This window comes from Crotalus tigris, unplaced genomic scaffold, assembly GCF_016545835.1.
Source record: "Crotalus tigris isolate CLP2741 ecotype Arizona unplaced genomic scaffold, ASM1654583v1 scf7180000017541.2806704, whole genome shotgun sequence".
Taxonomy (NCBI): Eukaryota; Metazoa; Chordata; class Lepidosauria; order Squamata; family Viperidae; genus Crotalus; species Crotalus tigris.
The window spans coordinates 2,517,374-2,544,918 of record NW_024096462.1 but is presented as its reverse complement, the minus strand read 5'-3'; the positions used below and the strand labels follow the sequence as shown (position 1 = coordinate 2,544,918).

The following is a 27,545-nucleotide window of genomic DNA, read 5'->3' as shown; positions in this document are numbered from 1 at the left end:
GTAAATGTGATCACTTGCAACATGCAGGCAGCCTCATATTTGCAGCAATAAAATATATAAAGTAATCCCAGTCTGAGAGTAGGTCTGCAAAAATCCAGAATCCATTAGATAGCATAGAGTAGGGGTGTTAAACTGCCGGCCTGCAGGCCAGATGCTTCACGTGGAAGCCGTGCCCACCCCAGATCCAGCAAGGGGGAAAAAGTCACGATACATCATGACACATCATGTGATGCGGCGAATTTGACACCTCTGGCATAGAGAGATGTAGAAAAGAACTAAGGCTTGCAGGATTCAATCTGGGTCGGTCACCTATCCTCAGCGAACTTCTAACAGAATGTGAGCTTTGGGCTATTCTCTGTGTGGTATTTACATGGTGCTTCTTGTGTGTGGCTTTTTAGATGTTGATTGGGGTGTTGATTACGCTATTAAGCCATTGGCTGTTGTTTTCCTGTGCTGCCAAGACTTCACCTCCTTTGATAAGCTGGTGGCAAATCAGCACTCCTGTTGGTTGACAAGAGGCGTGTTTCCTAGACTTCAATCACTTCCCTGGCTGTTTTTGTGCCTGCTTGTCTAACAATCTTAGTAATTGCAAAATTGAATTATGTCCTTGTTTATTGCAATATGAGGCTACCAATGAGTTTGGATCTCCTCATCTGACTGCTCGCTTGTGTTCTTGCAATCTGATGGTTAGCTTCCTCCCCATCTGTCCTACATAGTCATGGGGGCAATCCATGCAGGGGATCCGGTAGATTACATTGGAAGTATCTCCCACTTCCAAGCGATCTTTACAATGCATAATTTGTCCTCGTATGGTAGCCTCTAGGCATTGCAGATCTCGGAAGCTGCGTTCTACTGTTTCCAAAATGTTTTTGATGTAAGGCTTTGAAGCTTTTCAGCCATCTAAAGCGCATCCAAATTTTTGTGGACCAGATCTGGTTGTCCAACATACTGTCAATATATCCTCATACAATGCGATAGCTTTTATATTGTCAAACATTATCATTTCTTTTTTTTGAGAGAGAGAGGGAGATAGAATTGTCAGTGTTTAAAGTCACCTAAACCAAGCAACAATCTTCTGGACGTTAGCTTATCTGGTTATGATGTAGCTGTGAGAAGCTCAAATAAGTCAGACAGCAGCAAGATACAGAAATCTCTAAATAAATAAATAAACTCTCCCATCCCTGTGCGGGAACAAAATGAATAAAAAGAGATAAGTAGCAGAGGCAGGGAAAAAAATATAAGCTAAGAACAATGTAAAATTCATCCCCAAAATTATACTGTCATAATTTTGAAGAAAAAATGTAGTTCAATAGCTTATTTGGAAGATCTGGTTACAATCTTCATTGCATTTTGCTATACACAGCTGTATAAATGATATGAGTAAAGAGGAAGAAATTGCTGCTTGCAATTATGCCTGATTCCTTTTATTATTTTCACTCCCCAAGAAAAAATTGATTCTCTGTATTTCTCTCCTGAGATTCCTTCAAGGCCTTTTGTTTCTCCTTTCTGTCCGCCCTTCCCCCGCCGCTTGGAAATCTAAAGTGGATGACTCACAGCTCCATGTAGGTTGAAGAATGAGCCTCAAAAAACAAAAATGTCTCAGCTAGTCTTGATAACGGCACTGATCAATACTTTTCTGGCTCAAAACATTATTGATCTGAGAGAAGCTCATGGGTCATTTTTAAAATGTAGAATTAATGTCAAAACCAATCCCAGACAAAGGTTTTAAGGAGCAGGTTTTCATATCAGGGCTGTGCTTTAGAATTAATGATGGCAATAATAGTCGCAACAGCTACCTCTAAACAATATTGCTCATCTATTGAGTATGGGAAAGTGTGTGCTAAGCATAAGTGGATGAATGGAATATTTGCACTTCCTCAGTCTCTAAATGTCAAACACTTTTATTGGAGGACATAGAGTTTTATTTCTACACCACTGTTTTTAACCTTTTATGTCCACACAAAACTTTGGAAAATTCAAGAGGAATGGATTCAGCACTTACAATAACTTGCATGGGAAAGCGTAGGAGAAAGACAAACAGAGCCTGGGGGCGGAGTCAAGAGAGCAATCAGCCTGGAGTCATTACATTCTCAGAAAAGGTCTAAGTCCCACCCCTCTTGAATTCTGTTGACTTTTACCTAGCTCCAATTCATTGCTGATCTCAGTTGACTAGATTCTTGGATATAGACATGAGCAATAAATCAGCTTAACTAGAATTCATTGTGTGGTCCTGATTTTTTGTGCCTGAAGCTATTACATGAATGAGGAGGAACCACCAATGAGAAGCTTCATTCAAACAGATGCACATTCATTCAGATTTGCTAGCTGTTTTCATCAAGGACAATTTTCTGCTTAAATCCATAAAAGGCAGAACACTCTGTGTTACTATCGAATGCCACGTTAGAAAGACACACAACATAAGTATTCTTTAAAGTTGGTAACTTGCCTTCCTCAATTTTTCCCATGTTATTTTCCTCAAAGAAGAACAAAGGGGATGGTTTTGTTTTTAATGTACCAAAATGTTTTAAGCCCCACCCTATCACTTGATTTAGAGTAAGGTGGATGGTCTTATTGTTCTTTATGATTTTTTTTTTCAGTCAGCCATAAAATGTCTGTTTTTGAAGTGCTGGCAGTAGCATTTCAGGGTCACGTCAATGGAGGATCCTTCGAGGGAAAAGTTTTGAAGGCCTTCCAGAGAATATTGCCAATATTCTAAACAGCAACCAGGGCATTGTTGATGCGTTCAGGTGAGGAGGTAGGAAAGAAGTGGGCGGGCTTAGAATTCTATTGACCATAGAGCTTCCTCTTCTCTGTGCAGGGGAAATGCCACTTCGGGGGCCAGAAAAGGAGAGACGCCCCTCCCTGAAGTTACAGAGGTTTTGGAAAAAAAGTGAGACGGGATTTGTATTTCTGTTGCTGGGTACCCATCCTACATAACTTGTAAGCCTCATTATTTTTGTCCCTTAATAATTTGCCCTTGAAAGCAGAATAACTGGATAAGAGGGTTGGAAGGGACCATGAAGGTTTTTTAATCCAAGCCCTTGCTCAAGCAGGAGACCTTATACCATTCTAGACAATGGGTTGTCCAATCTCTTCTTAAAAACTGCCAGTGATGGAGCACCTACAACTTCTGAAGGCAAGCCGTTCCACTGATTGTTCTGTCCGGAAATTTGTCCTTAGTTCTAGGTGGCTTCTCTCCTTGATTAGTATCCATTGCTTCTTGTTCTGCCTTCAGGTGCTTTGAAGGATAGATTGATCCCCTCTTCTTTGTGGCAACCCCTTAGATATGGGAACACTGCTATCATGTCACCCCTTGTCCTTCTTTTCTAGACAAAAACCCAGTTCCTTCAACCATACTGCATAGCCTACAGTCCCTAATTATTTTTGTTGCTCCTCTCTGCACTCTAAATCTCAATATCTTTCTTATACAGTAGTGACTAAAACTGGATGTCATACTTCAAGTGTGGTCTTACCCAGTGCTTTTTTTGTGTTAAAAAAAAAGTGTCGGAACTCACACACGTCATACAACCCGCCTTGCCTACCCTACAAGGTTCCATCCAAAAAAGGTGCCGGAACTCCGTTCTGGGCATTCTATGATAAAAAAAGCCCTGGTCTTACCAAGGCATTATAAAGTAGTACTAACCCTTGACATGATCTTGATTCTATCCCTCTGTTAATGTTAAAGCAATCATTAAGACTGCTCTCGACTCCAGGTTAATTCTTCTGGAATGATATAACCAGTGAGAAGATCAAGTCAATTTCTCACTTGGCCATCAAATAAATACAAGACTTGCATTAGTCAACCACTATGAGGGTACTAGATTTTGACCAGATTCATCAATTGACTTGACCTAATAACTATCAAACTTTTAGATCGCAGTTTTCACTCTGCTCTGGCCCAATAAAGCATTTTTTTCAAGTGAAGATGTTCTGAGGTTCTTCTGATTTTTTTCATCAATGCCTTTTTTCCCAAAAGAAGATCAAGAGGACCAACAAAAAAATCTCAAGAGCTTAGTTCTTTTTAGATGTTTAAAAGGTATAAGCTATTTGCAAAGGCTTTTGTATAAAATAGTTGGGAGGAGTTGTGTAACCTATTTTTCCTTTTTACAATCTTTATTTCTAGAATCAACGTTATATAAACTGCGTAGAGCCTTTGCTATGATGATTGCACCTGAGAAGTTTGCTTTCTCCAATAGCTCCCCATCAGGTAGGTGATATAATAATAATAATAATAACAATAACAACAACAACAACAACAACAAAATACAAAGACCTACAAATAGAAATAGAAAGACTGTGGCAAAAGCAAGCAAGGGTAGTACCAATAGTGATAGGCTCCTTGGATGCAATCCCAAAACAACTGGAGCACCACTTGAACACTATTGGCATTGACAAATTCGCTATTAGTCAATTGCAAAAAGCGGCCTTACTAGGAACTGCTTCCATCCTGCGAAGATATCTGTAATACCATCAAACATCCACATCTGCCTATCCCAGGTCCTGGGTAAGGACTCGTTAGGTAGACAAAATGCCAAATCCAGTCTGAACATCTGGCTGACTGTGCGATGATCCATAATAATAGTAGTAGTAGTAGTAGTAGTAGTAGTAGTAGTAGTAATAAAGTTGAAAGGGACCTTGGAGGTCTTCTAGTCCAACCCCCTGCTCAGGCAGGAAACCCTATACCATTTCAGACAAATGGCCGTCCAGTCTCTTCTTAAAAACTTCCATGTGATGTCATCACACCTGTAGTTGCTAATGGCCCAGAATCAGTGTTCTCACTTGTGATGCTGTGGAATATTTTGTGAATTCCCAACTGACTGATCTTAAGGCACTTGGTGAAAACTAGGCTTAGAAAATTAATAATTCCTATTCTGTTGCTTTTAACATTTTACTTGCTTAACTGCTCTACTTTTCTGTATTTTTCATTACGATTATTTTGAATTTTTTTAGGTGCCTTAGAGGTTTTTCTTTGTGAGGCTTGAGTAAAAAATATTTCAAAGAATCACACCCATACTCATGCATGATAAACAAATGTCAGTGAAAATATTTCTGTTTATTCTTAGATGCAACTGTCACAGCAATATGTGAATTATTCTTAACCCTGCTGCCTCCGAATGTATTGAGATTGTAATATGTTGAATTTTTAGCCCAAAGCCCCCTTGACTGGTAATTTTGGAAGAGGCCATCTCAATCAGTTTGCAGCAATGTTTTTTTCAAACTTGTCAACTTTAAAATTTATTTATATCAACTCATGCTGGCTGGGGAATCTGGGAGTTGATGTCCACACATCTTAAAGTTGACAAGTTTGAGAAATGCTGATCTGGAACTGCCAAGCTTAACAGGTAGATCAGATAGGAAACAAGACCAGATGTGTTAATGCTACTTTATTGTAAAGCTACATTACCAGGATCTTGCAAATCTGAAGTGCAATTCTTCCCTTACACCCTTTACACCCTGAAAAATTAGGGAGGGTGTCATCTGAGCCTCTTGCCTGGCCCATTATCCAGCTGTGGACTAAGCTGTCTCTTATCTAACCATTCCCTAGGCCAGAGGTTCTCAACCTTTTTAATGCCGCAACCCCCAATCGGTCGTAAGTCAAGGACTACTCAACCGGTCGTAAGTCGAGGACTATTCAACTGATGCTGCACCATTTGTAGAATGGGACGTTTGGCGTGCTCAGCAGGGCAGAGACAGCCTGGACAATTCCTATTGGCTTTTGAAAGCCAATAGAATTAGACTCTATTCAAGAGAGTCTATTCTATTGGCTTTCAAAAGCCAATAGAATAAAAGGGAGTAGCACAGCTAAGGAAAAGGGGGAAAAATGGGGGACTGCATTGTTTGGCGACCCCCGTGAAATGGTCGTTCGACCCCAAATGGGGTCCCGACCGACAGGTTGAGAACCACTGCCCTAGACAGCATTTTTGGGCCCAGTATCCCAAAGTCACTCCCACAGGAGGCTACTATACACCTCTTCCTGGGAGTACATCTTAATGGAGATTGTAGGATTTACATCTGAGTAAACAGCATTGGATTGCATTTATAAGATTCTGACTGTTCTGCCCCCTTCCTTGCCCAATATTACATTCAGCTGGGCCTACTCCCAAATTTTTTAGGAACATATTATGTTTTTACAGGGAGGACAGAAATGTGTGCAACATCAGAGTTCCAAGTGTTGCCTCAGTCTTTCAAATGTGCCCACTCATCCTCCAAAATTATTGGCCCATTGAAATAACTTTGGGATGACACCCTGTATTATCAGGCTGAGATCCTAAGTATGATTCCTAAATATGACTCCTAGCTTACATAAACAAATAATATCATAAGAACTGCCCCCAACTTCATCTCTCCCTAATGCCCCCGCTCTACCTATAGCCAACTATATCTTTCTAAGACAGTGGTTCTCAACCTTTCTAATGCCGTGACCCCATAATACAGTTCCCCATGTTGTGGTGACCCCCAACCACTTATACATCATTGGGTGCCAGGGGCGTGGCCAAAGAAAAGAGGGAAAAAATGGCGGACAGCCTTGTTTGGCGACCCCCGTGAAATGGTCGTTCGACCCCAAATGGGGTCCCGACCCACAGGTTGAGAACCACTGTTCTAGGAGGTTCACAAGTCATGCAAAGCTGGAAACCATCTAATAATAACTAAAAATCTACTAATAAAAGGAATTTATTTTCTGGATCATTTAAAAAAAAACAATCCAGAATTCATGATTGCACCAAATTACTTCTGTAGCAAAAAATGATTTTGAAATTGAGCTTTGATGGTGTCACAAAACCACCTGATTCCCAATCAATTCGAAAGCCTTTCAGATGCCTTTTAAATTCCACCGGGAGACACTATTCCTGAAGCGCTTGATGTGGCATTCACTCCTCTGTGTTGTTTCATTTTCACAATGTTCTTTTCCTTAGAATATTGGCTGAGGTGATTTTCTTGCAGCCATTTTATGATTTGCAATGCTAGAACTCCACAAAACTTAGGAACAAGCCAATTCCCCATTCACGGGAAGTTTTGTCTACTTCCATTTGCCAGTTTTTAATAGAGGCATGATTACTCACCCCTCCCAGGACATTAGGTAAACTATTGGGTATCAAAACAAGTGAGAGAAAATGGTAGACAAATGTCAGTGGTATCATTTGAATGCAATAATGAAGAAATATGTTCAGGGCCCTCTCAATGGACACGTGAACAGATGCACCATTACCTTGCATATTAATATGAGGGAGTTCTGAGGTGAATATCAAGCTGTTTTCTCATGTCTCTGTGGGAAATAGATGATTCATCCTTCTCTTAGTTCTGAAATGATATAATTATGCAAACGGCATTGTTCATGACCTTTAATAAGCTTGGCAATATATATCTGGCACTCTCCTCAGAAATACACTGCACATCACTTAGCATCCAAGGACTATTTTCAAAGACCACAATGGGTTTAGAAGCAAAGATTGCACTGAAAGAGCTATAAAAGAGTTTAACCTCATTTCACTAGCAATAAGTGCTTAATATAATGTTGCTCCTGTAAACAAGACCTTCTTTAAACCAACTTTGCTTAGATTTGGCCTGTTTTGCAGGAATGGGTATAAGAATAAGGTGGACACGAGCAGAATATATTTCCTTGCATTAGGAAGCCACATCTGTTATTATTTTAAAAAGTAAAGTCTCTCTGGAATCACGCTTTACTCTTGATGATGTATCGGTGTCATTTTCTTAGCAACAATACAGGCATGGTTAGACACTGCCTCCTTCTGGGGTGTTCCTATTTTAATTTTCAGTCTTGGGATCTTCTGATGGCTAACTTGATTAGCTTTTTTGATATCAGACAAGATTAACTAGGGACAGCAACTTAGCTGGGCCTCCAATTTCAACCTGTTGTGATGGACTGGGCAGTGTATCTCTCACAAATAAGTCTAACACCTTTTTTATAAACATTTTTTAAAAAAGCAGAAGGAAAACATGTAAAGAACTCTAAATTCACGAGAAGAACAGCAGGATCAAATAAATCAAGGAGGAGCAAATGCTAGTGTCTTACAGACCTTAAATACAACATTCCCTTCTAATATACTGTACACAGAAAGAGACAGAAGTGAGATGCATATACAATTCAAAATTCCTACAAGCAGTAAATACAAAAACCACGTATGACATGTATAAGGCAGTATTTGTGGTGTTTCTCCTGCCATATGCAGCAAAAACATATCAGTTCGGTTTGTGGAGCTAAAGCAGTGGTCTCAACCTTTTTAATGCCGCGACCCCCAACCGGTTGTAAATCGAGGACTACTCAACCGGTCGTAAGTCGAGGACTACTCAACTGGTGCAGCACCATTTGCAGAATGGGACTTTTAGTGGGCTCAGCGGGGCAGAGACAGCCTGGACAATTCCTATTGGCTTTTGAAAGCCAATAGAATTAGACTCTATTCAAGAGAGTCTAATTCTATTGGCTTTCAAAAGCCAATAGAATAAAAAGGAGTAGAACAGCTAAGGAAAAGGGGAAAAAATGGTGGACTGCGTTGTTTGGCGACCCCCGTGAAATGATCGTTCAACCCCAAATGGGGTCCCGACCCACAGGTTGAGAACCACTGAGCTAAAGACTCACAGCAGGTTATTTCCCCCCCCCCCAGAAATTTAAATCCCGAGTTGAGAAAAGGAAAATCACCACATCCTTATCTTTCCAAACAAAAAGATAGTTTACAGTCCTATAGATTACTTTGGGTGGAAATTCTTGGAATTGTAATCCAGCCTTTTCATGCAAGCACTCAGTATTCAGCTCAGTTGGATCATGCTGTGAATTCTATTATTTCTAAAGACAATTGAGTAGATATAGTTTTCCAGGGCGCTCTGTACCCTTTTTAATTCAACTTTTTTGGATAGTACATCTCATTTGCAATCCCACTTACAATTTTATAAGTGCAAAGATACTTCTGCACACAACAAGATCGTATCATGCACTTTTAACTACAAAATTGGAGTCTTTTTGTTCAAGGTATCACCTTGGGACAGGGTTCACCAAACTTGGCAACTTTAAGACTTGTGGGCTTCAACTCCCAGAATTTCTCAGCCGGTCATGCTGGGGAATTCTGGGAGCTGAAGTCCACAAGTCTTAAAGTCACCAGGTTTAGAGACCCCTGCTTTAGGAAATCGGGAAATTAATGTGCACTAATATTTCCATTGTGACCCTGGAACACAACTGTTAAAGATTTAGGTTCCTTTGCTTAGATTAGAACGATCTACTCCCTAACATCTTTCTTTAAAATAGTGATTATGGATTTGATGGAGAAAAATGTACTGAGCATGTTGGCCATCAATGTTTAGAGCTACTAAAACTGTTCATCCAGCAGTCATTGCCTTGAAAGGATAGCCATAAATTTTCTTTAAGAGAGTCAAGATTTTATGGCTTTCAAGCCCTGATTTTATGCATGTTCTATTGGATTCACAGAGGTTTGTTTCCCAAACAATGGGAATAAAAGTATAGACTGAACTTCTGCTGTAACCATTTGAGGAAGAACTCATAATGATATCAATTTACATATGTAGTCTGATTGGTTGAAAACATGTCCTGCTTGAGTGCTTATCATACTGAAGAAACAATGGAAATTCCATAGCTTGTCCTATTGGTGGTTTTCTCCACTTGACACTGATTAGCCCATGACAAAATAGTGTTGTCTTACTTCAACCCAGCCTAGTACACTCTGGGGATAAAGTTTGGAAACATGTCACAGGACGTATCATCCTGAGAGCCAATAAAGCCCTTGCCAATGGGAAACATTCCAAAATGTTAACACTGTGAGTTGTTAAGTGTGACGATTAAGCTTACTGGAGTAAATCAAAGTTCTCCCAATTCTAGACTGGGGAATAAGGGCTTCATTGCTGAGTTTAAACACTGCTGGTTCTTGAGGGCTATACTACTCCATTGTGAGAAACTGAAATGGATGTCTAGGGCTCTCACCACTTAGCAAGCAAACCCACTAATATCAAAAAGGGTGTAGGAGCAGGCAGAGCTGGACAGAGCTGGAACGGGCATCATCAACTTAGAGTCCTTGCATTCCCACAAGTGCTCCAACCAATATAGTGTTAAACTTTAATTGGCCAGATTCTTGTGTATAGAGTTGAATAAATTTTTTATGCTGCAGTCTAATGGTTATCCTGATTTTTGCGCCTGATATTAATCCATTTAACTTTGCCCCCCCAGCTCCTCCTTCTCTTCTCCTACAAAGGATCACTTAGAGCAGGGGTCCCCAACCTCTGAGCTACAGTCAGGTACCGGGCTGCAGCCCATTAGGAACTGGGCCACAGAAGCGAGCAAAGCTTCATCTGTCCATATCTTCAGCAGTGCCAGAAATATTTTATTTTCAACTTTGGAAGAATTTCCATAAATGAAAAGGCACAGCTATTCAAATTTTTTTTTCATTATTGATTAATTTGCTATGTTTATGTCTTACTATTCCTGCAAGAGACTCAATGCAGTATACTTTGTTTTCTCATTCTGTGTTTAGAAAGGCCTCCTAAGTCGGTTCAGGATAAGTTGTAATGAACAATTCAAAGTCAGCCAGTACATTTCATGGTTTGAGTGAAAATGTATGGATGGATTTTTCATCATTAGACGGAGAAGGTGACATTTGTCTGCTGCCTTTGGACCAATTGGCTGCTATTATATGATCCTTACTTGTCATTTTAGATAACAATTTATCTTCCTTTCCAGTGACCAGAGAAACCACCATGTCTTCCATGAAACCAGACCAAAATGCCATGTCTTCAGAGACCTCTGACGAAAGCCTTGAAGAGGAGGTAGCTCTTTCTTGTCAAGGGCAGAAGTTATATTTTGTTTTTTTGATATGTGAGACATTTCCAACATAGTCCAAGGAAGGAAAGTTTGACCTTACGTCTTCTTTCATTTCATTCAAATTGTTATCATATGCTGCAAAGAGATTTAAGAAAAGTGACAGGAAAAAAGGGTGCTGGAAGAATAGAGCATTCAGCTACATTTCCTTAAAACATGATAGGGAGATAGGGCAGTGTTCAACAAGAATCTGATTTAAGTCTTCATAGCCGGATTGTTTTTAAACACTCAGTGGATTGCATAGGAGCTTCATCTTTAAAGAAAAAAAATCAAATGAAGGAAAGATTACTAGAAGCAATCCCTAATGATGTGAAATTAATGCATATCCTAATTTATAATAATTTGATTTTATTTATTTTCCCACAAACCTGTGTCCAAGAAACTATGTGTGTTAATTACAAGATAATTTTTAATTTCTGAAAAGATTGACATGGGACCAAATTAGAGGAAATAAGTGTGATTTTTTTTGCATTAAAAAAATATCCCAGAATATATCACATACTTCTGTCTCTGTTTTGATCAGTCACACATGCCCATGGATCTGTTGTTTTTTCTATGGAAACAAACGTACAGTAGCTGGACATTTATTCCTTAAAGACAAAACATAATTCCTGTGGATGAGGGATTTAATAAGGAAAATGGTAAAATGGTAAAGGAGTCCCTGCAGATTTTATTCCGCTAGGGGTTGGCAACCTTAAACACTCAAAGAGCCATTTGGACCCATTTCCCAGAGAAAAGAAAACACTGGGAGCCGCAAAACGTGCACGTGCGCGCACGTGCAAGGGGGGGAGCTTGATTGAAGAGTTTAATTAAAAGGAAATAGAGGCTTCTGTGCATGAGAGAGTGAGAAGGGAAGTGCAGGTGCCTCTCTCTGTCTCTGTCTCTGTCTCTGTCTCTCTGCAAATGGTGGAGGAGGCTGGAAGCTGCAGGAGAAGGCTCAAAGAGCCACATGCAGCTCTGGAGCCGTGGGTTGCTGACCTGTGCGCTAGTCATTGCCAACTGTAGGGGGTGGTGCCCATCTCTGTTTCAAGGCCCTTGAGCCAGTGCCATCCAAAGACATTTCCGTGGTCATGTGGTCATCATGACGTCACGGAGCACTATTACCTTCCCGCCAGAGTGGTACCTATTTATCCACTCACATCCACTCCTAGCAGTGGCAGGAGCTGGTGCAAGGACAGGGGCTTACTCCGTTTCATGGCGCTCAGGTCTCTAACTTGGGCAGCTGGCTTTCCAGCCGCCAAGCCCAGCATCTTAACCACTGAGTCCCCAAGACTCAGGAAAATGGCATGGCTTTTATTCCATTTGTCAACACTGGTTCTTGATCAATCAAGAATGCATCAGTGACGTGGTTTCTCTTGGTTTTCAATATCAGAATATCTTGAAGAGAGTTAGCAGTCTGCCCTTGGTTTGCTCCGTCTGTGACTTGGTTTCTTCAAACTACACCTCCATTAAGCGAAAAAATTCCTACCTTCAGACAGTGTGCGATGGGGCAGAGAAAGGCATGAAGACTCTCACAGGTGCTGCTGTTAGCCGGGCACAACCGCTTCTGAACAGTCTTGAACCTCAACGTGAGTAAAATTATAACAGAAAATTTGGTATGTTTATGGGTATGAAATGGGGTGCTTTGGAATTAATTGAAGAATGGAAAGGGATCATTTTGGGGCAAGTCACCCAATAATTTCTCATAAAAGTCAAACACCCTTCCCTGTATATGGAGCGTAGACACTCTGCAATATCATAAAACTGCCAGTAAAGTTAAGTGATGTACCAAAAACAAAATGGTTAATAAATTTCCCGGCATCCTGCCTTGAAGCTTTGGGTGAAGAAAGTGTTCTCCTCCTGCTATTTTTTAAAAACTCTGGTGGCATAAATCAAATCACCATTCTGAATAGCTATCATCCTATCCAACAAAATAAGTTTTAATGTGGAGAAAAGCAAAGTTTTACATTTAGGCAGGAAAAATCCGAGATATAAGTACAGATTAGGTGAGACCTGGCTCAAAAACAGTAACTGTGAGAGGGACCTTGGAGTCCTAGTGGATGATCATTTGACTATGAGACAACAATGTGCAGCAGCAGCCAAAAAAGCTAACACAATCCTGGGTTGCATATACAGAGGCATAGAATCACACGAAGTATTAGTACCGCTTTATAAAACCCTAGTGAGACCACACCTAGAATACTGCAACCAGTTTTGGTTGTCATATTACAAAAAAAGATGTTGAGGCATTGGAAAAAGTTCAGAGAAGAGCAACTAAGATGATCCAAGGCCTGAAGATTAAAACATATGAAGAATGGTTGCAGGAGTTGGGTTTGCCTAGTCTAAAGAAAAGAAGAAATAGGGGAGACATGATAGCAGTATTCCAGTATTTGAGGGGCTACCACAAAGAAGAGGGGGGTCACGTTATTCACCAAAGCACCAGAGGACAGGACAAGAAACAATGGTTGGAAACTGATCAAAGAGAGAAGCAACCTGGAATTAAGGAGAAAGTTCCTAACAGTGAGGACAATTAACCAGTGGAACAGCTTACCCTCAGAAATTGTGGGTGCTCCATCACTGGAGATTTTTAGGAAGAGACTGGACAGTCACTTTTCTGACATGGTATAGGTTCTCCTGCTTGAGCGGGGGGCTGGACTAGAAGACCTCCAAGGTCCCTTCCAGCTCTATTCTATTCTGTTTTGTTCTGTTCTTCTACAAAGAGATCTACAGAATGTAAGAAGAATTTCAGGAAGAATTCAAACTGTAATATTCAATTGTGGTTTCTGGATGGTCACAAAAGAGAGCAAAATTTACTTATTTATGTATTTATTTGTCATATTTCTGTGCCTGCCCATCTCACAAACAAGAGATTCTTGGCAGTGTACAACAAAGCAGAAAACAGTAATTATTAAAACCATAATCAGTGAGAACAATTAATCAGTGGAACAGCTTGCCTCCAGAAACAGTAAATGCTCCAACACTGGAAGTTTTTAAGAAGAGACTGGACAGCCATTTGTCCGAAATGGTGTAGGGTTTCCTGCCCGAGCAGGGGGTTGGACTAGATGACTTCCAAGGTCCCTTCCAACTTTACTACTATTACTATTACTATATAAAAGACAAAAGCAAAAAAGAAAAGTTAATAGGCATTTATTACACTGGAATCAGTGGTGAGATTCAGCCAGTTCGCACCACTTTAGTAGAACTGAACTGGTAGCTATTTTTTTGTTGTCCAGGCCCAGAATGGACTTCCAGAAGCAGCATCCACACAGAGAACCGGTTGTTCACATATTTGAATACCACCACTGACTGGAGTCACCTCAATATTTCACCAGTCCCCTGGGTCTCCAGTCCTGGTGGCACAACCAGGTCTTGAGGAACCTTCAAAAATTTAGAAGAGAAGAAACCAACCCCATTTCAAGGTGAAGAATATCCCATAAGGTGGGAACCGTAGCAGGTTCCATAGAATATCCCATAAGGTGGGAACCATAGAGGCCCACCAAATTTACTGTTATAAGATTCCAGGTTCATCCCTTATAGCTCCCAGATGAAATGGGAATGTCTTGGATCCAAAGCTTTGTAGAATAGCTAGTAGCAGTTCCCTTTATGTGTTCCATTGTCCTTTAGCTAAGGCTGTAGGAATGGGCAAGCAAACCAACAAACCATGGTATGATTCACTATCCAATAATTTACAAATCAACCTGAAGATTCCTTTTCCAGATCCAAACATCATTGTTAGAATCATTTATAAGCTTGGATTTTTTTTCTGAATATACAGGATGTGAGGAACCATTATTTCAACACACAGTGTTTTCTCAAAGATAACTGATAAAGTAGGGCTGTGCGTGCTTTAAAATGATTTTATTAAAGAAACTCAACTTCTTTTCTGGCATTCACGTGAGTCTAAAAAAGAAGAGCCTAGATTAAGAGTTAACTTCAATGAGCGGGTGCTTTAAAGCAGCAGTATTATTCTTCATATCGCATAGAAGATTGCAAAACACTGGGCTGCTTTAATGAACCCCATGGAGGTCCTGTGCTTGCGTGAGATCTAAAGCACTTCTTCCAAATCATTTTCAATGCATGTCCAATTGTATAGCTCTACAATATAATTGACTGTGTAAAATTCCTCGAGAAATAATAGCCGGCTTACTAAGAAAGTTGAATGAGGTAGAATTTCTTTCTTCCCCTTAAATACATGTCCTGTGCAAACCTCAGAGTTTCCAGGAATCCATTACTCAGAGATTTGAGGAATCAATGGTTCTTCAAAGCTCGCCTTAGCTATTTTGAGCCCATTCCTGTTTTTTTGAGCATGTATGTACAAATGGAAAATCCCCTTATGAAGGCCTTATGGCCAAGTTTGAAATGAAACTTAGAACATTTGGATCTTTTGACGCCTATCTTTGCTTTAGTTCAAATTCACAATATAAAACAGTTACTGAACAATTCAACCACATATCCTTCTTTGTACAATGATCTTGCTTTCAGCATTATAATCAAGTTAAGCTCCTTTGGCATTTATGCACACAATTTTGTTCTGGATTAACTAGAATCAGGTGGCAATTTTTAAGATTTGTGGCTTCAAATCAGGAGCCAGGCAGTAACTGGGCAAGTTATAAAGGATACCAGAAATGCAGAAAGAGATATTTCATCTGTTTTACAATTTAGCTACATATATTTATTAAGTCAATTATTTTATGGAAGAAAGTAAGAAACCCATATTTAGTATACATCTTCCCCGACCTTTTCCCTGCCATAAATCACTACCTTTTTCTTGTCTTTCATTAGTTGCAACAGCAAACAAGTATGTATGTCGTGGCCTGGATACAATGGAACAGAAGGTGCCAATTCTTCAACAGAGAGCTGATCAGGTAGCTTTTTTAACTTTAAAAAATATCTTGGTATGAAGGAAGAAAGCATAAACCAATTTTGGCCCAACTCTAGTTTTAGTATGCCATGCTAAATGATAGCTCAGAGTTATTTTGGAGTCAGATGGTCCATATGTATGTATGAATGCAGGTAGGTAGGTATGTATGTATAATGGATGGATGGATGGATGGATGGATGAGACATTAGATTAGCCTTCCATAGCCTGAGTCTTCCAGGTAGGTTCTACTTCAGCATATTCGAAAGCACAAAGGTATGAAAGGCTACTTTAGATAATATCTTGTGTTTCTGTAAAGACCATTTTAAATAACAGTAGGTGAAGCCTAGTATTTAACACTAGTTCAATGAAGATTATTTACAGTTTCAGATCAGTTTGTTCAGAGCAACTTACAGCGTGAATGACTGCATGAACCAGAAACAGCAGAGACATGGTAGAAGTATATTCTATGCTTTGCTGAGCTACGCACTTCCTTTGTTACTTACCTCTTGTAAAAGAAAAATATTATTGCACATATAGCTCAGCTTTCTTCACTCAGGAGGTAGGCTGGCTAAGACAATAACAGGCTCAAGATTTAAAATCTATATCTATCTGTCTATCTTGCCAACTGACACTAAATTTTCTGGGCAGTTAGTGAACAAACATTTTTTAAAAAATCCTTGAAATATTAAAAAAAATGAAAGATTTTTTTAATAGAGTGAGAGAGAAGGCAACCAATTGCAAAGAAAAACAATTCCATCCCTTTTATATTCTGTGTAGAAGGAGATGGGGATTTTAAATAAATAACATTGGGATATCTGGTCTCATCTTTGCATATTAAGCTATAGATTCTAAAATTTCATCTTCTGTGCAGCTTTATCTCCCCCCTTTGCTGCACAAAGTGGACGAAGGGCATCCATAGCAGGACATTTGGTTTTTGTTTTTGTTTTAAAAATCAAGATGGCAGCCATTACTGGGAGATCACAGCTGCCATCTTGCCTACATTTACACTCTCCCCAACAGATGCCCGGGAATTGGAGTTGTACAGTTTAAAAAGAATCAAAGTGGACATCATTCTGTGAATCACACTTAAATGCAAGTCCTACCTCCTGAGGTGATAAAGACAGCTTAATCCAAAATGACGTCTACTCTGTCTCCTACAGGTTGTGTCTGGGACAAAAGAACTGATGACTTCTAAAGTCACTGATGCCAAGAATGCTGTGACTCGCAGGCTGTCAGGGATGGTTGGCATGACCAAAGATGTGGTTCAGAATGGCGTGAAAACCACGGCCTCCCTTGTGAGCAGCAGCATGACTGTGGTGATGGGAACAAGAATGGGAAAGATGGCCAAGAACAGTGTGGAAACCGTGCTGGGCCGGTCCCATGCATTTATAGATCACTACCTTCTTATCAGTGATGAAGATCTGAGTAAGAGCCTACTAGAAAGCCTAAGCATATATCTTAGAATGGTTCTCCATGTTAATAATTTGGGCAAATGAGGAAGCACCACCAAAAGAGGACAAGATTTTCAGTGGTGGGACACATGCTGTAAAAAGACATTCTTCTGATTCTTTAGAGCAAGGGTCTTCAAACCTGGCCCTTTTATGTCTTGTAGACTTCAGCTCCCAGAATTCTTCAGCCAGCATGACTGGCTGAGGAATTCTGGGAGTTGAAGTCCACAAGTCATAAAAGGGCCAAGTTTTAAGACCCCTGCTTTAGAGATTGTTAAACAAAGGTTGAATGGTAACGCTGAACAGTGTTGTCACAGCAAATGTTCTTACTATGCGGAAAAAATTTCTTGCATTTTTTTTTCACTTAGAAGAAAGAGAATTTGTTTTCAGTTACAGGTAGCCCTCAACTTATGACCACAGTTGAGACTAAAATTCATGTTGCTAACTGAGAAATTTGTTAAGTGAGTTTTACCCCATTCTGTGATTTTTCTTGCCACATTTGTAAAGTGAATCAAAGGGCTATCTCTAACAATAAGTGAAAATGCCACCAAGAGAGATTAAAAAGAAATGCTCAAGTACCCGGAGAATGAGGTAGAAAACCCGAAGCATTTGACAAGCAGATTTTATGTTTGGTGAACTTATATATCACAAAGGTTCAGTGAGGTAGCTCCTAAATTATACTTACTGTTTTTTATTTGGGAACAGCATAAATAAGGAATACCACAATTTCAACTTAATACCCAAGTTTGCATCTGTTAGTCATCAACATCCTAAGAATGATAGTCCTGTCAAAGTTGTTTTGATTTTCCTTAGAATTCTTTAGATCAGGGGTGTCAAACTTGCAATGTCACATGATGTGTCGCAATGCATCGTGACTTTTTCTCTATTCCCAGCAATGGGGTGGGCACAGTTTCGGTGTGATGCATCCGGCCTGTGGGCCGACAGTTTGACACCCCTGCTTTAGATATTTCACTTGAAGAGGTGTTATCAAACTAGGTGTTAACGTATTTGTTTCTTTGGACATGATGATCGTTCGAGATCCAATCTGGATCGGTTACCGGGATCAGAGACTTACTCTTCCGAGCTTCAGGGTTGTGCTGGAGCCCATTCTCAGGGAACTTCTCTCTAAGGAGAAATTCCCTGAGGATGGGCTTCAGCATGAATCCAAAAGCTCGGAAGACTAAGCCTCTGGTCCCGGTGACCGATCCAGATTGGATCTTGTAATGTTATCCTGGGACACGTATATTTGCCTTCATTTGTATAATTATCATTCTTCTCATCTACCTTACAAGCATCACTGGGATTTGGGCAGCTTATACATTTAATAATTAATCATTTAATAATAATAATACTTAGAAAAGTTGCACGTTGACAACATTTAAAAAGTTGCAAAAAGCCATCCTGCTTGGATCTGTACATATAATACACTGATACATTACAGCATCCCAGGTTCTTGGGAAGGACTCAGTGCAAATGAAGGCTAATACCAGCTAAAGAACTGGCAGTCGTGTTTTCACATTGTTGTGTAGACCAGGGGTTCTTAACCTTTTTGAACGAATCGCCCCCTTGAGCCAATGAGGAAGTTGTCATCGCCCCCCTCCCCCAACATAACCTCTCAATCACAACATAGGAAATAATTCTTCAATTTATGCAAACACTTTTTTTGTTTTCTTTAAAACTGTGATCAGGACATATCGATGCAAATAATTTATTTCCAATCTTTTCCCCATATCTCCCATATTCTGGCCAATGGCACACCACTGTATGGGTAGAGGCTGCTGCGCAATGCGCATGAAGATAAGCGATGCGTATTCACATATGTACGGCGTTCTGTACTGAAGCTAGCTGGAGGAACATTTGAAAACACAATTCAATCTACTAATAGCAATCATCTGATGTTTTTGTACGACAGATATACAGCAATTCACTGTATGAAAAAATCTCAAAAGTGTCCCCAAAACTTCTCACTCCATCGCCCCCATATCGCCCTCTTTTTGTTCCTTTGCCCCCACGTCACCCCTTTTCGTTCCATCGCCCCCTTGAAAAACAAAATTGCCCCCTGGGGGGCATTATCGCCCAGGTTAAGAACCACTGGTGTAGATAATAATAATCACCTACCCTGGGGCAATCAGGCAAATGTAAGAATGAAATTGGAAAGAAAAAAGACCTGCCCTATCCTATCCCAAACATGACCAGTCTCTTGATGTACTCTTTGTGACACAGGGGCCACAAAGGTGGCATAAAGTGGCAACAATAAATAAAATGCCATCCAAAGACATGGACATATCTTCTGACAATGGAGTCCAACAAAACTCTCCTTCATTTAAGAACTGGAAGATGAGAAGAGTTTTGTAAGGTTCTTGCTAAAGAGGGAGTCCTCGACTTACGAACACAATTGAGCCTAAAATTTCTGTTGTTAAATGAGTTTTATCCCCATGATCTTTTTTTTTTTGCCACATTAAGCAAATCACTGCACTTGTTAAATGAATCATGCCTTCATTAAATAAATCTGGTTTTCTTCATTGACTTTGCTTGTCGGAAGCCAGTTGGGAAGGTTACAAATGGGGGTCACAGGACCCCAGGATGGTGCAACTGTCATATGCAAGTTGCCAAGCACCCAAATTTTGATAGTGTGACCACGGAGATAGTGCAACGGTTGTAAGTGTGAAAAACAGTTATAGGTTACTTTCCTCGGTGCTGTTGTAACTTTGAACGGTCACTAAACAAATGGTTCTAAATTGAGGACTACCTGTATCCTTTCCTCTTACTTTTAGAGCCTGTTATTTACACTGCCTTCCTCCTTTCAGTGGATCTGAAAACATGTTCTCAAGGGACAGAGATGGATCCTGTGCAGGAAGTGCAGACCCAGATCAAGTATAAAGGTTATTTGGCCTGCATGCTTTCTCTCTTGAACAAATTCCAACGCTATATATCCAAGCAATCCTGGTACCATCTTAGGAATGCTAATGAGAGTCTCCAAATAGCCCTTGAAAACACCTTTTCGGTAAGTGCGATTCCTCTCATTTTTACGTTTGCCTGTCCTTGGAAGAAAACAATCACATCCATATATGTTTAACATATTACTACACCTATTCCTGCATCTATGAGGGAAGGGGGGGGGGGCAAAAAACCCAAAATCGCACCCAGTCCTGCAGACTCAAAGCAGCCATTGTCAGAGCTGCCTCAGCTTGAACAGTCTAAGTAAGAACCATCCTTAACTCTGTTTATTGAGAAAGGAGTAGTTTACTAGAAGTCAAGTGAATTTCAGTAACACATAGCTAAAAGTGAGAATCACATGCCCAAATCCCCAAGTCTAACTTTTCCGTCCCTTAGTTACCTCCCATTACTGCCCCCCCTCCATGTCTAATGAAATTCAAGCAAGATGTTTTCAGAACGGTTACTTCAGACGTAGGTTTCGCATTCAGCTGCATTCTGTCTCAGACGGTTGTCCTTGAAGCCCGTCTCAGAGAGATACAGTGAAGTTTTGTTACTTTGAAGCATCCCCCCCTCCCATCCAGCCCCCCTTGAATTCATGGCACCTGATACTGAATAGTTGCGAAGCACAAGCGTGAGGTAGCAGCTTCAGCCATCTTGATCTTCTGGACCCTCGACGTCCCAGAATATTTTTAAAAAATCTTGAAAAAAATGGAAATAATTACTGAATTATCTTCATTACATATTTGTGAACATTTATGAGCGAGATGGCTCATCCCTACATATTCATGATTGGCTCAATGTGTGGCAGTTGCTCTTCAGAGAGTCCATCTGGATGTACCCAGAAAGTGAGAAAGAGAGATGGAGCATGGCTAAATTTACACAACATTAGACTAATGCAGTATTTTCCAACCTCGATCATTTGAAGATGTGTGGACTTCAACTCCCAGAATTCCCCAGCCAGCATTAGGAATTGAAGTCCACACATCTTTAAATGATCAAGGTTGGACAATACTGCATTAGAGTAACTAGTTTGTAAGTCATTGATGTGGAAAACCAACTATTCTCTTAACATATTGTATGACGTAGGCCACTGCTTTAAATCATAATAAGGTTAAACTTGGGAGGAACATAGAGTGTTATGTGAACACAACAACTGTGGGGGTTTTTTTTAGCCAGGTTTAACATTATCTGGACCTAATCTGTATATATAGCAATGACATCAACCAAAAAAACATAAGACCAAAATTCTTGGATTTTATTCTTTCCTTTTTTCTCCCCATTTTACTAACTTCAGTCCCTACCAGGTGCCTCCATATTTTATCTTTAAATGAAAAGATTTTTAAAAAGAAAAATCACCCTGAGAAAAACTGGCAGTATAATTTGGGCCGTCTCAAGAACCTAGAAATGAGACTGGAGGCTAAGATGGTTCTACAGTTTATTTTAGAAAAGAAACATTTCCCAATACTTGGTGCCCTTTGAATATGAAACTACAATTCCCAGGATCCCTCATTTGCAGGCTGGGTGCTCCATTCCAAACCTCCAGAAAGTGTCAAATTGTAGAAGATTGTTCAAGCGTTTTAATGAAATTAATTTGTTTTGAAATCTTGGATCATATACTAAACCGGGACATTTTACAGACCCCGGGCCACATATGGCCCTTTGGGGGGGTCCCTGTATAGCCTGCATGAGGTCAGTCAGAAATTAGCAGTCTCATGTAAATAAGCATGCCACAGGGGCAGAAGAAGAAGCCAAGTTGGCTCCTTCAGTCAACTGGTGGCTGTGGGAGGATGGGGAGACAAAGTGGGTTTCTGCGCCTTCTGCTTGGTTCAGCACTGAAGAGGCAGCAATAGAAACAAGTACTTCTTTATTGAAGTCAAAACAGAAACTAACAAGGATTGCTCTGCCCCTATTTATACATTCAGCTCTGGACAGCGTCAGCCAATGAGAGCACAGTATTCTCCCGCTCAAAGGCATAATAAACAGCCTTGTAGACAGCAAGTCTGGCAACTTTCCTGCACAGGCCTCAGCCATCTGCTTCATAAGTTTAACTCAGTGTTTCTCAACCTTGACAATTTTAAGGCATGTGGACTTCTGGCTGTGGAATTCTGGGAGTTGAAGTCCACATGCCTTAAAATTGCAACTCAATACATTACAGAGCCTTTGCAGTGCTTGCTCCTCTCCTGGAGCTGCTTCAGATGTTTAGGGAAATCAAATACGATTACATTGGTTCAGCACTCCACAACCATCCCAGTTTCTCATGTAGCCGCTTGGTAAAATTAATTGCCCACCACTGATATACTGCACATACAACAGACGTCTATTACAATTGAGCAATGAACCCCTTACAAGGAGCAAGTATATAGACCCAGATCACCATTTCTCTCCTTTCCAGTAGCTCCTCAGCTTTGAAAACTGATTTTTTTCCATGAGCAAATATATTTGCCTCCATTCAAGGTTGCTTAAAATAGGTTGAGTAATAGCCTCTGCCAAGTAGCTTCTGCCATGATAAATTTGTTGTCCTATTTGCAACCACAATAGTCAAGGGAGTTATTGTCTAAAGTACAGGAACCTCATGGAAGGACAGAGTCACACCTGGTTCTGCAGGATCACAGGGAAAGAAGATAAAACCAATTCTGTCAGGCGTTGAAGTATTCTTTGCAACCAGGGTTAACTGGAGCTCATCCAGGGAAAGTAGAGGAAGATCTTCTAAAGGCTGAAGCTGCTATTAATCCCATCCTGTCCCTTGGAAGATTAATCCCACCCCTTGGAAGATTTACCCACTTTCTTAAAGGGCCATTGCTCAGGTCCACAACCATGGGCTCAGTGTTGCCCTTCAGGCTTGTAAAAATCCACTAAGCACACATCTTGTGCTCTGAACAGACTTAAAGAAGGAGATAGTTATATGCTCTAACAGCACTTCTCCCCTTCTGAATTATTTTTTAGTCAGATAATTTTACTGCGCTTATTCGTTTGATTGAGTCAGTCAGTTAAGGGCATAAACCAGTGTTTCTCAACCTGTGGGTCAGGACCCCATTTGGGGTCGAACGACCATTTCACGGGGGTCGCCAAACAACGTAGTCCGCCATTTTTTCCCCCTTTTCCTTAGCTGTGCTACTCCCTTTTATTCTATTGGCTTTTGAAAGCCAATAGAAGAGTCTCTCTTGAATAGAGTCTAATTCTATTGGCTTTCAAAAGCCAATAGGAATTGTCCAGGCTGTCTCTGCCCTGCTGAGCCCGCCAAAAGTCCCATTCTGCAAACGGTGCTGCACCAGTTGAGTAGTCCTCGACTTACGACCGGTTGGGGGGTCGCAGCATTAAAAAGGTTGAGAACCACTGGCATAAACTGAAAAGGAGTGTACGGCTAAAGGGGAAACTCCTCTAAGGGTATGTGAGAAAGACCTTGTGAGATGGAGACAAGAGACACTGCAGCTGTATAATGGTCTGCAGCTGTATAATGGGTGGGACAAGAAACTCAGAAGAGACTCTCCCTAGTTCAGGGGTCTTCAAACTTGGCCCTTTTATGATTTGTGGACTTCAACTCCCAGAATTCCTCAGCCAGGCACACTGGCTGAGGAATTCTGGGAGTTGAAGTCCACAAGTTTGAAGACCACTGCCCTAGTTGTAAGTCTCAGAAGAGACTCTCCCTCAGGCTGTAAAGGAGTCAAGGGGAGAATTGTACTTTCAGAATTGCAAGATTGTTGTCAGCATCAGGCATCACAACCAGATGAGTTAATTCTACTTTATTGTAAACTACATTGACAGAATCTCCAACGACAGGGAAAAGTTAGAAAACTAAGGGGAGCAGAAATGGAAGCGGAGAAGGAACCCCCAAAGTCCTACCCCACTGTATCCAAACAGAATAAGTGGAGAGTCATTTAACCCAGGGGTTCTCAACCTTGGCAACTTTAAGACTTGTGGACTTCAATTCCCAGAATTCCTCAGCCAGCTTTGCTGGCTGAGGAATTCTGGGAGTTGAAGTCCACAAGTCTTAAAGTTGCCAAGGTTGAGAACCCCTGAATTTTAACGTCTCTCCATCATACAGAAATAAACTTTGAGCAATTCCTTTAAAGCAGGTACTATAGCACTCATGTAATTTGCCTGCCTAAATTGGTCTTATTTGGAATGTTGTGTGAATGACTATTGGCTACTCTTGTTTTACTTTTCCCAATAACTCCCTTTTTGAAAAAAATCTAGAGATTTGGCTTCACGGGTTCAGAAAAGGCAGATCAGGGCACCTCTTCCGAAAACCTGCCCCTATGCAAAACTGCATGATTGTACAGCGCCCCCTTGTGTTTCAAGAATAATTTCAGTTTTGAATTGTTCACTTCAGGTAGGAAGATCCAAAGTACCTTCCTTTCTATTTTTTTTCTAGAACTGGGCCTAAGAGAAACTCCTTACTAGGAGGGTTAAGGACCCCCAGTTAAACTGAGGAGATTGGGTTTGTCCTAATTAACTTTTGCTGAAGAATTCCTGGGAAAAGGGGGTTAAATTGTCTATCAGGTTAGAACAGGAGGTAACTATTAGCATATATCAAGCTATTGTTAAAAGCGTAAGAACTACAGGTAGTCCTTGACTTACAACCACAGTTGGGATGTGAATTTCAACTATTATGCAATACAGTCATTAAGCAAATCATCATCACGTTACTGGCCCTGATTTTATGATTTTTTTACTGCAGTCATTAAGCGAATCACACAATCATTAAGCAAACCCAGCTTCCCTTATTGATTTTGCTTGTTGGAAACCACTGGGAAGATTGCAAATCGTGATCATGTTAATTGCAGGATGCTGCAACCATCACAAATAAGAGCCGGTTCCCAAGTGCCCAAATCATGATCACATGACCGCAGAGAGCAATGTCACTGTTTTCAGCTTCAACATAACTTTGAACTGTTGTTAAATAAATGGTCATAGGTTGAGGACTACCTGTAGTGAAACAGTCAACAGTCTTGTCACAATAGATGTCACACTGAAATCTATTTTTAAACAGGGGCTGTATCTCTGTGACAAAACACCTGTTTTGTCAAGATGAGTGAGATTCATGTTTAATATTCTGTAAAGCAGCTTTTGAAGAGCAGCTTAGAAAATCTCAAGACAATGGAACAGTGGTTTAACTATAGGATATTTCCAATTCTAATAATCCCCAGTGTATGTTTTTTTATACCCCTAGGAATGGAAAGGTTGGCTAATAGCCTTGTACTACACCATAACACTTCCCCTGAGGACTATCTACTTGATCCTCCTCTTTACTGTTGAAGAACTGTCTGCCAAATTTAATGAGAACGTTCCCCAAGCTTGTTACATCCTAGAAGACCTCAAGTTGGTCCTCTCTGCTCTCACTTGCCTTCAGGAACTCTGCTGGAAAATCTTTGCCCGCGTTTGGGAAAAAATGTCGGAGGAAGAAAACCTCAACACTCTCTTGAACTATATCGTGCAAACGCTTCCCTTCTGTTTTTTTGCCAATCACTGCAAATGTAGGACCTCCACAGATAGCACAGCAAAAGCTTTAAAGGCCATCCAGAGGGTGCAGGCATCTAGGGACAGTCTTCTTGGACTGGAGGGAAGTGGAATCTCCTCAATAGTTGCGGCCACTTGAACGCCGCATCTGGTCACCCGTGGGGAAGAAAAAAGTGAGATGCAGGGGTTTGGACATATTAAGGGGTTGGCTCTTAACCGAAATCCCAGGGCAACTGCAAGCTTACAGTAAAATAGGAAATTGACTATCTGATATGTTCATGTGTGTTTTTCTTATTCTTCTCAGCCATCTCTGAATCCCATACAACCCACTAGGTCAGGGGTAGGCAACCTTGGCTCTTTTATGACTCGTGGACTTCAACTCCCAGAATTCCTGAGCCAGCATGGCTCAGCTTAGAAATTCTCCCTTTCCCCTCAGCATGGCTGGCTCAGGAATTCTGGGAGATGAAGTCCACGAGTCATAAAAGAGCCAAGATTGCCTACCCCTGCACTAGGTGAAGATGGAACGGGATAGCAGAACAGTACCAGAATCCCAATAATCCTCATATTATTGTAAGGCTGAAGGGTGTTTCCATCCAATCCTTCCCAAACTGCACATTGCAAACATGCTCAGTTATTTGCATAGACATTATAGTTATGCAAACTGATCTATCCACCGTTATCTTGTGTGAGGCTGAATCCTCACTGAATCCTGAGGGGTGAAGGAATGATGCCCTCATGAATCCAGACAAGCTGTGCAAATTATGAAGGAATTAAAGTAAAACCATAAATTATGAAAGAATTAAAGTAAAACCACAAAAGTAAATTAGAAACATTTCTACCTCTCTGACTCAATAGACTTGGAATTGGAATATTCTTTACTGACCAAGTGTGATTGGACACACAAGGAATTTGTCTCTGGTGCATTTGTCTCTGGTGTATGTCTCAATGGACATACAAACAGCCATAGATCATAAATCATAAGATACAATCATAAATCATAAGATACAAACAAGTGATAAATCATAAGGTACCAATAGGAGAAGGTAGCAGGAAAGATGAGAAGATGAGAAGGATAAAAGCAATACAATCCTACTACATGGATAATTATGTTTACGCATAAGCTGGTGCTGTGAGAATTAAGCAGATTGATGGCCTGAGGGGAAAAAACTGTCCCTATCTAGTTGTTTTCACATGCAATGCTATATAGCGCCATCCTGAGGGGAGAAGTTGAAATAGTTTATGTCCAGGATGTGTGGGGTCTAAAGCTGTGTTCTCAGCTCTCTTTTTGATCCATGCAATACACCGGTCCTCAATGGAAGACAAGTTGGATGCATTTGTTTTTTCTGCAGTCTTTACTATTCGTTGGAGTCTGTACCTGTCCTGTTTGTTTGCTGTGCCAAAGCAGACAGTTACTAAAGTATAAATGACAGACTCAATAATTCATCTGTAGAACTGTATCAGCTGATACCTCTGTATCAGCAGACTTGAAGGTAACCTTCAAATGGAGAAAAAAAATCAGGAAAGATTTTTTGTAATAATGGGGCCTTCAATTATCCTGACTTGGATATTCAGGCAAATGTCACAACAAAGAAACCAGATTTCTGGAAACCCTAAATTATTATTGTTAAATGGGGCAAATGATGAAATGCGCTAGAACATCACAACATAAGTCATCTTAAGTTTGATGCCAGGGTACAAATACAAAATGCTTGATTTACAACTGACATTTTTAAAAGTGGTACCAAACACCTACAATGATTGTTCCTTAGAAGAGTTCATTTTGGAACCATCCAAGCGGAGTTAATCCTAGATTTAATCCTAAATAGTACTAAAACAAATTGCAAGAAGTAATTCTTATGGAAGAAACTGGAAAGGATCATAATTAATGTTAATTTCAGACACTTCCACAGGGAAACACAAACTGCCAGCTGGATCTAATATAGTCACAGTTAATTCAAAACAGGAAACTTCTCAAAAATCTGGAGTAAAATCTGGATTTAAAAATCCAGTAGAAAAAGTCATGTGT

The 27,545-nt window shown here is 40.4% G+C and overlaps 1 protein-coding gene across 5 annotated transcripts; it reads left to right on the top strand.

Annotated features, from left to right (window-relative positions):
• The first annotated feature begins 227 nt into the window (after positions 1-227).
• Positions 228-25,778, top strand: LOC120320107 (perilipin-3-like). Of its 5 annotated transcripts, none has more exons than XM_039369601.1 (9): positions 228-336; positions 2,598-2,890; positions 4,124-4,207; positions 10,700-10,785; positions 12,210-12,405; positions 15,599-15,681; positions 16,838-17,102; positions 19,900-20,129; positions 25,233-25,778. In XM_039369601.1, the coding sequence occupies exons 2-9, from the start codon at positions 2,824-2,826 to the stop codon at positions 25,656-25,658; spliced, it is 1,437 nt and encodes a 478-aa protein (XP_039225535.1). In that variant the 5' UTR covers positions 228-336; positions 2,598-2,823; the 3' UTR covers positions 25,659-25,778. The 5 variants fall into 5 exon arrangements, with proteins under 5 accessions (XP_039225535.1, XP_039225620.1, XP_039225699.1 ...); XM_039369765.1 differs by lacking the exon at positions 228-336 and having other exon boundaries at positions 2,725-2,747; positions 2,819-2,940; XM_039369686.1 differs by lacking the exon at positions 228-336 and having other exon boundaries at positions 2,608-2,890; positions 19,933-20,129.
• The last annotated feature ends 1,767 nt before the right edge of the window (positions 25,779-27,545 follow it).

Coding starts and splice junctions, on each gene's coding strand:
- LOC120320107 (XM_039369601.1), top strand. CDS start 2,824: ATGCCACTTCGGGGGCCAGAAAAGGAGAGACGCCCCTCCCTGAAGTTA. Junction 4,208..10,699: donor CTCCAATAGCTCCCCATCAG/GTAGGTGATATA, acceptor CTTCCTTTCCAG/TGACCAGAGAAACCACCATG. Junction 15,682..16,837: donor TTCAACAGAGAGCTGATCAG/GTAGCTTTTTTA, acceptor TGTCTCCTACAG/GTTGTGTCTGGGACAAAAGA.